The 10,793-nt window shown below is 40.0% G+C and overlaps 1 protein-coding gene across 1 annotated transcript; it reads left to right on the forward strand.

Moving 5' to 3' along the window:
• The first annotated feature begins 872 nt into the window (after positions 1-872).
• Positions 873-6,653, forward strand: LOC121857976 (60S ribosomal protein L9-like). Its single transcript, XM_042354212.1, has 5 exons — positions 873-988; positions 3,401-3,546; positions 3,788-3,910; positions 4,876-5,089; positions 6,531-6,653. The coding sequence occupies exons 2-5, from the start codon at positions 3,409-3,411 to the stop codon at positions 6,632-6,634; spliced, it is 579 nt and encodes a 192-aa protein (XP_042210146.1). The 5' UTR covers positions 873-988; positions 3,401-3,408; the 3' UTR covers positions 6,635-6,653.
• Positions 6,654-10,793: the final 4,140 nt, after the last annotated feature.

A 10,793-nucleotide genomic window follows, 5' to 3' on the forward strand; every position in this document is an offset into this window, starting at 1 on the left:
GACGATTTTGTGCCATAAATTACCACACAGTGCTTGCGGTCATGTAAAAGTCTTCTATCCATGCTAGGACATTTCCCCGAATTCCGTACCCTTCCAGTTTGATTTTCAGCCTTTCATGGGGTACACTGTCGAAAGCCTTGGCAAAATCTAGGTAAATATAGTCGATAATACCAGCCCTTTCCAGAATATGGGTCCAAATATCCAATACCTTGAGCAATTGTGTTAAGCAGGAGCGCCCCGGCATAAAACCGTGTTGGTAATCTTTTACAAGGTTGTTTCGTATTAGATGTTCCATTGCGGCATCTCTGATAATATTCTCAAGTACTTTACATACTATGCTGGTCAGGCTCACCGGTCTATGGTTGTGGAGTGAAGACATGAATCAATTATCACTTCTAAACACTCACTACCCATGTCAGAACTGTATATGGTGTGATTATATGTCATGCATAAATCATCAAGCCAATAATACCTTTTGGTTGATTCCTTAATGCAAGGTCATACTAACAGCTCCTTAACAATTATGAACTTGACCTGACCTAGTTTGCACTTTAATTGGGGAGGGGGGGGGGTACTGGGGCTTTGGTCAGGACCTTCCTTAACTCAGGCTGTGGATATTATATGTATATTTATATGTATATATATATATTTATTATTATGTTAAAAATTACAATATCTTGGTCAATTTAGCCTAGAGAAGCATTTGGTAAAAGTACAACAATTATTTATACTTTTTTATTTATAAATACTTCTTACAGCATGTTCAGTTTAAAGATATAATAAAATTTTAAATATAATAAAATATCTGTGTTATTTTATTGCCATATATGAGAAATAATGATGAAAAGATAAATGATAACAGTTAGCAAACACTGCAGAGGTCTTTCCCGAGGTGTTGGTCTGCCAGGCGGTGAGGAGCTGTGCTGGCCTGTGAACTATATCCTTGTTTATTAATATCATCCGAGAGCCTTAGTGAGAAATAAACACCGTAAGTTAATCTCGGATGTGTGAGTATTATCTGTAGTATAATATGGCGGCTGTGAAGGAGATAATATAACTAATGGTGGAGTGGTAAACAAAACTCTCTTGAGGGAATGATTCACCAGTGACTTTAAATAAGAATGGAGGAAACTACATCGGGCCTATTACCCCATAATGGCCAGTCCCGTTTACACCCAACCTCTATCACTCATACATCCATCCAACCTTTGTGTGAAGCTAACCAGCGTGTTAGAGTTAATGATGATGTTTGGTAACTTGTTCCACTCATCCACTACTCTATTGCCAAACCAGTGTTTACCTATCTCGTGCCTAAATCTAAATTTGTCTAATTTGAAACCAGTTACCAGTTCGCTCCTGGTTGGATAGTTTGAGTACCTTTGTTATATCACCTTTGTTTTGCCCTGACTTCCATTTATACTCCTAGATCAGGTCGCCCCTCACTCTACGTCTTTCTAGGGAATGCAAGTTAAGTTTCTTTAACCTGTCTCTGTACTCAAGGTTCCTAATGCCCGGGATTAGTCTTGTCATTCTCCTCTGAATTCTTTCCAAGGATTCTATATCCATTCTGTAATACGGTGACCAGAATTGAACTGCATAATCCAGGTGTGGTCTCACAAGCGCAAGATACAGTTTTAGGATGACCTCGCTAGTCTTGTAACTAACACTCCTTTGAATGAACCAAAGTACTTTATTAGCCACATTGAATCTCATCTGCCATTTTTCAGACCATTCGAAAAATTTGTTTAGAGAAGTAATAACTTTTTTAGTTTTTAATTCCGTTTAATAAATCGTCTTGGTCAGATGCTTGCATGATCCAGTGTATTGTTATGCCGAGGCTTAATTTCGTAATATGTACAATTTTGTAAACGAGTTGTTTTGATTATTTTCTATCCCAAGTAACAGTTATTTTTATATTGATGTATTAATTATGTAAGAATTTTCTGGAATGTATTGCCCTTGAAATGATGATGGGAATGAACAAGGTGACGAAATGGGTAAAAACAAGTGGTGACGAAATGGGCAAAAAAGTGGTGACGAAATTGGTAAAAAGTGGTGATGAAACGGGTGAAAATAGTTGACGAAATGTGTTGGTGGTGAAATGGGTACACCCCATATTGGATGGGTTTAGGCAAGAGAGACGAGAGTTGACCCCTTGTATACAGGGTCTTTCGCTGTTGACCAAATGAAGTGAAGGTTAGGTTAGGTTAGGTTAGGTTAGGTTAGGTTAGGTTAGGTTAGGTTAGGTTAGGTTTTGACCCGCCCCTATCACCAAGTTTCTCTGTAGAAGATAACAATCTCCATCCCAGCTTTATTTTTCCCACAAGATTAACCAACCTAACCTAACCACAAAACCCAGGAACTATATCTGTCTCTTCAAGAAACTGGTGTTGCGGCTCTCTTGGTGGTGTACATCTATAGTCTTTTACTCTTCTTTTTTCACCTTCGATGACCTGTACCAAGGTGTGCTATTCCCCCCCCCTGCCCCCTCACACACACACACACCAGAAAAACTTAATCTAACATTAAGATTCGCTAGATGAACCGGAAACTAAAATAATACTGGTTAATCTTGAGGTACTTTGAGCTGGGGTGGAGGGTCTTGTGGTGATGTTAAGTTTGGTTACTTCTAGAAAATGACAAAATGCACGAGGAATACAAGTTACATAATACAGTATATATTAACAATTATTTGTGTGGTTCCCGCCTCCACCAAGTTGTTTCTCACCTAACTGTTATAAATATTATAGTTTTCATTAGCAAGACACTAAATAACTATCATTTTAGGCTAAGGACATCTTTTATATACAACAAATACTTTCAATCTCATGACACTAGTTGTGTTGTCAGTGTGAGGGAGATGCTTGTGTTAAATACTGGACACAACTTTTGGGCAAGAACTGTGTCTGACTTTAGCAGAAATGAATCATTAAACAATTAAGAAAATTAGGCAAATTAAAGTTGATACTGTACACAGAACATTACAACAGCTGGAAGTACCTGTTATATCCCACCCATGGAAGCACGTCGCCAACAACTGGTTATAATCAGACAACTACCTGTACTGTACAACGTGTCCGCTCTCCCGGTTGTGATCCAATTTCTCCCAAACTTTTCTTAATAGCCAAACCGGTGAGAAAATTTATTTATAACGTTAGCACAAATAATAAGTAATTTTAAAATTTTTGGTGTTGAAGCACTGATAAATTGTAGAGGTATCACACCCTTTACAGTCTGATTATAAGAATGGTTTTAATTGTACACATACTGTAGCTCTGTTGTGTACTGTTCTGTAATGTACTGTACTTTACTGTGTGGTACTGTACTGTTCTTTAATATACTATACTGTTGTGTACTGTACTGTCTCATGGATAACTTTATTACATGTGGTTGTTTTCAGAGTCCAAGATGAAGACCATCATCACCTCCCAGACGGTGACCATCCCTAAGACCATAGCAGTGAGCGTCAAGAAGCGTGTAGTGACCATAAGGGGTCCCAGAGGCACCCTGCGTCGCTCCTTCAAGGACATGAAGCTGGACATGAAGGTACAGTAGCTGCTCACATATAGTACTGTGGAGATTTATATTAAACAAATGAACTATATCCAGTGAGTGAAACACCCAAAGTTATACAACTGTAGAGTGTTATGTAAATTCTCTTAACCCATTGTGTCCTCGGTTCCCTCAGAGCAGAATAAAGTCAACTGGCGTTAGCCGATTAAGATATTAAAAATGGCGTCTGGTAGTGAAGGCGTTAATTACCTTTTCTTATTTTGTACATTTACAGACACAAAAGGTGAAGAAGGGCACCGTTGTTTCTGTGGATAAATGGTACGGAAACCGCAAGGAGGTCGCTGCCGTGCGCACCGTCTGCAGCCACATTGCCAACATGGTCACCGGCGTTACTGATGTATGTTGCTTCTTGTTCTACTTCTTGGCTGTCATGGTACTGAGAGGGGGTAGGGGTTGGCTGTCATGGTACTGAGAGGGGGTAGGGATGTCAAATTGTTTTGCACATAATCCGTGCGGTACTGTTTTTTACTGTGTACATAGACCAGACATATAGTTTCCAGTGTAACTAGACAGTGCAGGTGTACAACGGTAAACTATCAGGAAATATGACTGGAGGTAGCCATCAAATCCATCATCTAATTAATGAAAAAATTTATGCTGCTGCTAAAAATCATAATACAGTACTGTACTATAGATAAATACAGTAGTGATTTATTTTGTACCTAATGAGTATCACGTTGCAAAGCTTAACTTGTTGATCTAACAGTCATCTTTGACAGAATAGTAAAATCAAGATGTATACTTCATGATTTGCGGTTAAAGGGATAATCATTTAGTAGCCTTGACAACTAAGACAGTGCATGAGTCCTGGTACTGAGGCATACAGTACTCCATCAGGCTGACCCAAGTGAGCGAGGTGGTGGTGATGTCATGACTTTTTTCATAATGGAACAACAATAATTTATGTTTAGATGTACAGTATTTATTTTTTGTTATTTGTGAGTGAGGAAAAGTGTTCTCCAATAGTTGTCACATAAGGTGTTTGTCTTGATTCAGGGATGTGGTGAGACATAAGAATGCTTTATAAGTGGAGAGGTTGTCACTCACTGTGCTGTAAATTAATCACTCTTCATTTTAGAGAAGTGTTTGTAGTGGCAGGGCAAATGGGTCTTGTATGTGACCTGTGTTTGGATCTAAACTTCACTCTTTATACAGTACACATGAGGTTGACAGCTATACTGAATGTAGAACTTAAAGAATCTTTATTTAGGAGGTACTGTAGTGCTGTATTAGGAGGTACTGTAGTGCTGTTCATTGTTTGGTATCACTGGGGAATTAATGGTGTTGACTGTTCACATGCAGGGTTTCCAGTACAAGATGCGCGCTGTGTACGCCCATTTCCCCATCAACTGCGTCATCTCAAACAACAACCAGACTGTTGAGATCCGTAACTTCTTGGGGGAGAAATTCATCCGCAAAGTAGACATGTTACCCGGAGTCACCATCTCTGCCTCTGCGAAACAAAAGGATGAGTTTGTTATTGAGGGCAACTGCCTGGAGTCTGTGTCACAAACTGGTGAGTTGCTCATGTGTCTTCTCTTATTTCATGGTAGTTTATAAGATGGAAATAACTTAACCTTCCTCCTCACCCTGTCATCCAAATACTGTTTTTGTTTTACTGTATTTTAAGATAAACAGAATCTAGGGAAACATAGCACCCCAACATGTGCTGTCCGTCATTCAGTCTCTAGCTGTCCTTGTGAGGTTTGTTGTGCTGTGTTGCTTCCCTCACAACTACACTCCCAACATATCCATTTGTTATTACCAGCATCACTTAGTCCACCACTACCATATATCCCAGAAGGTCAGTTACACACTTGCACGGCTGCCTTCTAATTATCCATCCTCTTCCCCTCCGGTACCTCCCTCTTGACACCCTTTATCATCCCCCAACTCTCTCTTCCCAATCGTCTACTTGTAAGTTACTGTGTGCACTTCGGACTGGTTTATTCCTTGAAAAAACTCACTAGTGGCTGGCCTTGGCACAGGTAAAGTGAGTCATATTTCTGAGTAGTAATAGTGTACAGCCCCCCCCCCAAGTTCGCGGATATTTACTTTGCAGTTCTTGCTTATTCGCGGATGACACCCTGGATGTACCCAAGAATGTCGAAGTGTAGTTTTAAAGTTGCCGTCATTTTTGCGGCTGGGACAGGGAACCATTTGTTCTAGAGACAGTAATTTCCTTGACCTGTATTGTAAATATGTGTGTGTGTCTACACATTTAAATAAATATAATAGGAAAATCCTCTCACAGGTAATCTGAAACAAATTTATTAAAAATGTGACAGTCTTCCCTCAAGTCCGTGTTCCTACAGCTTGGCCGATGATGGCTGGCATTTAAATGTTAAGCCGAATTGGTTTAAAAAAAATCCCACAGTATATGATATTACTTAAAAGCATTAAATCTTTTATTTATATAATGTGTAGATTGGTGGGGGGCCCTATATGGGTTGAGAATACGAAAAGGATTACATTCAATGGAATTTATCTATTTCAGTATACCTGTATTGGGATGAGCCAGTTAACAATTGTGGTGTAAATATTCATGTAACATGAGTCACTTTTTCAACTTTTTTTTGCTAACATGTGTGTGACCCTGAATTGCTGTTGGTAGAGTAATACCTAATTTATCAGCTATACTGTAGTGTTGCAACAGGTTACTGCAGATGGTCTAAATGAATTGTGGTGGTGGTGTAAATTAGCTAGACAGATTGAACTAATTTTGTGATTAATAAAAAAAAAACACAATTGTCTAAAGAGAGTATGGAAGGTGAGACAAGGTTCAGATTACACTGTACAGTATCTGGGATTATTGGAGTAGAGGTCAGTACAGTACAGTACTGTATAGATTATGAATAATTTACTTTATACACTTGTTGATTTATGAGAGCAATTTGCTACATTGCGTAATCCTGTTTGGGTCATTATATAATAAAGACGGTTTTGTTTCTTTACAGCTGCACGCATCCAACAAAGTACGACAGTTAAGTGCAAGGATATCCGTAAGTTCTTGGACGGTATCTACGTGTCAGAAAAGGGTCACGTTGTGGAACATGATTAAGTAAAGTTTGACCACAGTTTGTGCTGCTGTTTCTTTCCTTCCTCTTGTACAGTATTGAAACATTACTTCATTCTATTAATGTTGACGGTTTGACAAGTGCTACAACAACTGTACCTTATAGTTATATTTCTCTCCAAAGGATTGGGCTACTGACTTGATTGTCACTTTGCAGTATCAGATGATTTTGTCCATTCTGGTGGTGCTTTAGGTGTTGTAGGCAGCTTGAGGTAAAGCAGTGAGGTGATATAGCTTAATCTGATTACTCTGTTGAGGCAGAGTGGTCCTGACCAGTGTGGGGGTAGCCTGTCTTAATTTGGAGACATGACAGTGTCATGTGCTTGGTGTGGGTTTACATGAGTGTCATGTGCTTGGTGTGGGTCTCACTTTTTAATCAAGAAGGCAGAGCTGTTGAGTGCCACATGACTCATTAATACCCAAGCCTTGGGCTAGGGTCCCGCTGGCTGTGTCCCCCACGCTGGGGTAAATTGAAAAAATCAAAACTTTAAAAAAAATTATTTTATACAAAACAATCAAAAAGAAGTAAGAAAAACTATATTTTGACCCTCTAGAAACTTCTCTGTGGCGAAGGAGATAAAGGGATAGTGTCGTTTTGACAGCCGACGCTCATGGTCACCATGCAGCCATTTTCTGCTAGCCTTTGTGTCTGGGATGGCTATTAATGCATATATTTACTGATAATACTTGCAATAAATAATTAATTTAGAATATTTTATATATTATTTTTAATGAAAAAGTGCTTGGCAACACACTCGCAGTCGGTCACCAGGCTGATTGGCTGCCTTTGTGTTTGGTAGAGCAAGTATTGCATAAAATAATAATTCCACAAATAAATACTGTACATTCATAACATAATCATAGCATTATTTTCCAGTAATACTACACTACAATACTGTACAACTACACTACTTTAAACAATATTACTTTGATACAGCATGATAAAATGGACAAACAATGAAATCAAAACAAATTGGTAATTACGTTAAGGAAGCTTCCCCGTGGCCGAGCGTGACAGGCAAATAGTCACACTGGAACCTGATAACCCACGCTGGGCATTTAAACTGGTGGGGAAAAGATGCGGGCATTCTGGAACGTCATCCGGGGCGTAAAGGTTAATGATGTGTACAAGTGATAACGGTGATTTGTTTTGAGAAGGTAAACTTGCAATGCAAATGAGACAGACAGCTGATGACACGATTTTAACTGTCGACAGTGATGAGAATATAGAGAACAAGATGATTTGCAGCAAGTGGATGAGATCAAATGGTAATGTCAGAACCTTGGACAAATGAGCAGGTGAAACGCCGCACTAGAATCCACCATTACATTTTTATTTTTCAATCTTAATTTTTTTCATAGAAACTATGACCATTGGTGCCTGAACCATGTGTTCCACTCCATTATATGTCGAGGTAACAATGATACTGACATCTCTAGCCTTGTAACTTGTTGTGGGAGTCAAACCTAATGTAACTATTACTATCCATCTTGCATGTGTATAAGGTCTTTTGTACTGAATGAAGTATTAAAAGTGACATCCCTGTAGTGAAGGTGTGAACACATTAAAGTAGCAGTAACATCACTTAATACAGTACTGAATTACTAGGAATATTTGAAAGCAAGTGTATAATTCATGACTGAGGAAGTTAGTGGACATCAAGCTTCTAGTTGGTATCTTGGGGTGAGTTGTCTAACACTGCAGCACCCTTCACCTCCCTGGTTCCTTGTGCAGTACACTCAACTGGCCGACACACAACACAGCTTTGGCTGCTGCCCACAGGAGTTCTTCAAGCAATAAAAAAAGTCGGTTTATAATTTAAGTATTTCTTGATTTGAAGCTGTTAAAGTCTAAGGACACTGCAGTAATTAGGCTAAAGTACAAGTATAGCTAGTGTACATTTCTGGTGTTTTGTCTCTAAAATAGGATACCAGGGGGGGGGGGCAGTGGTAGTGTCATACTGCCACATTTAAACACATTCTTAAGTTGACAACAAGGTTATGGAGTGGGGAATGAGGCGGTAAATGGCTTGGCTGATGCTGGGAGGTGAAGAGATATATATATATATATTTAATAAGTGTGACATGTAGTCGCCCCATGTCTGCAGTGTGATGGTGGCCACTGCCTCCATGTGTACCAAAAAAGGTGGACTCCACGATTACTGTAAACACTGCCCTGGGCGGACCGTCACACTTAAAGAAGCGACTTTCACTGGCCAAATATTGAAATGGTGACAACCAGAGTTATGCTTGTTTTTACTTATGCATCTTCTTACTCGTTTCTTTTTTCATTAATTTATCAACTTGGCTGGAAAATTTTTCTAACTTCTATTCTCAACTACAAAAACCCTTGTATGGCACTGAAGCATGCCCAGCCCTTCAGTGTACTGTATAATTACCTCTCACACTCCATGTACAGTCACCCAAAAAATTCTTGTCGCGAGTCATGAACCCCGAGATTCAGAGTCTTTAATCCGAAGCATTTATGGGCAGAATAATGTATCTGTGTCTACTGCTTCTGGTTCACGAGTCTGAATCTCGGGGTTCGCGACAGGACTTTTTTGGGTGACTGTACAGTATGGTAACCAAGATGGTACAGTTTAATGATTATATTTTAAATACATTTCTAGGGTGCTTTTTCAAGAAAGCTACAGCTGTCAAACTGTTCTATCATGTCATCATTCTTAACATTTTACCTTGCACAGTTGTAAACTTTCTGCGTTCATAAACTTCCAAAACAAGTCAGCGTTGTCTACTAAACGGTACCTGCTGTGGTGTTTGGCAACAGGGCGTGTGAGGTTCAGCTGACCCCACTGTACAGGTCCAGTCTCCTCTGACCCAGTGCATCGTAACTATCTTCCTCCATAAGGATGTGAGTAACACATGTAAATAAGAGCCTCATTATGATGTAATGAACAGTGACGAGTATTAAGGTATTTGCTGTACGACGAAGACAGGCTTCTTGACGTGATAAAGACCTGCCAGAGGATTGAGTCTATGATAGCAACACATTGGAGCTCTGTTGTAGTGTTGTGAACACTAAACAACAAACAGCGATGAAATAACGGTGAGAGGACTTGTGAGAAACAAAACAACTGAGATCTGTCGCACGACAAGAGAAAGTTAGAGTAACGTTATTAAAACAAAGGTGAAGGTGTTGTGTGACGTGGGAGGTGAAGACATACGGAGGGAAGACAGTGTAAATATGCAGGACATCTCCGTGTTATGAGACATGAATGATGAGAAAAACTTATTAACTCCATTAGTAAATGCAACGACATAATGCTGGTCCCTTATATACAGGCAGACATTCTCAATTGTGTTAAATAAAGGTGAGTATTAGCATATGGTACAGTACTCATCTTTCACCTTAAAGAAGTACCCAATTCCTGTAGCTATTATTTCACATAAGTCGGCCTCACCCATCCCTCGATGCCCTGTGATATCCACTCACTCGTGTACTGTACTCTGCTGAGCCCTGGATGTAGTGCACCCTTCACCCCATCCTTGGGCTTGTAGTGGATGCCTCCCTTACAAATGCCGTTTGTCGCCGACCCTCGAATTCCCCAGTGTCTTGGTCAACAACCAGCGCCGCCTTACATGACTGAGGTCAACTATTAAGCCACGCCTACCTCCGCTATATAAGACCTCACCTCGTGGTGACCTAGCTCTTTCTACTCACCGCCACCAGCAAGCAACATCTCTCAACACCTCCTCCACTCCTGCCTGGCGGCGAGCATGGCGACCCACAAGCTGGTCCTCCTCTGAGCACCCTCACCAACCAGCTCTCTCTACTCAACGCTTGTAACCATGCTGTCTTCCCAGCACCAAGCTGCATTGTACATCCAATACAGCGTTTGTAGGGGAGGGATCCACTACAGTGCCTTCCAAGGCCCCCCCGCCCCTCCCTGTGCGGCCCCTTGACAAGGTGCTGTTCCCAATATTAACATTGATCACATTACTCTCTTCATTAATTCATTTATACATCATCAAATTTGAGTAGACTTTCTGGTTGTATAAAACTTATGAAGATATTACGTGTATTGTTTCCTGTAGTGTCTGGTGATGGTATACTGTAGGGGTCCTACAGAAACGTTCATTCAAGGTCTGACTATTAATTTAGTACACACACACACACTGGATC

The sequence above is a fragment of the Homarus americanus genome, unplaced genomic scaffold (assembly GCF_018991925.1).
Source record: "Homarus americanus isolate GMGI-L3 unplaced genomic scaffold, GMGI_Hamer_2.0 scaffold39647, whole genome shotgun sequence".
NCBI classification, from domain to species: Eukaryota; Metazoa; Arthropoda; class Malacostraca; order Decapoda; family Nephropidae; genus Homarus; species Homarus americanus.

Coding starts and splice junctions, on each gene's coding strand:
- LOC121857976 (XM_042354212.1), top strand. CDS start 3,409: ATGAAGACCATCATCACCTCCCAGACGGTGACCATCCCTAAGACCATA. Junction 3,547..3,787: donor ACATGAAGCTGGACATGAAG/GTACAGTAGCTG, acceptor GTACATTTACAG/ACACAAAAGGTGAAGAAGGG. Junction 3,911..4,875: donor TGGTCACCGGCGTTACTGAT/GTATGTTGCTTC, acceptor GTTCACATGCAG/GGTTTCCAGTACAAGATGCG.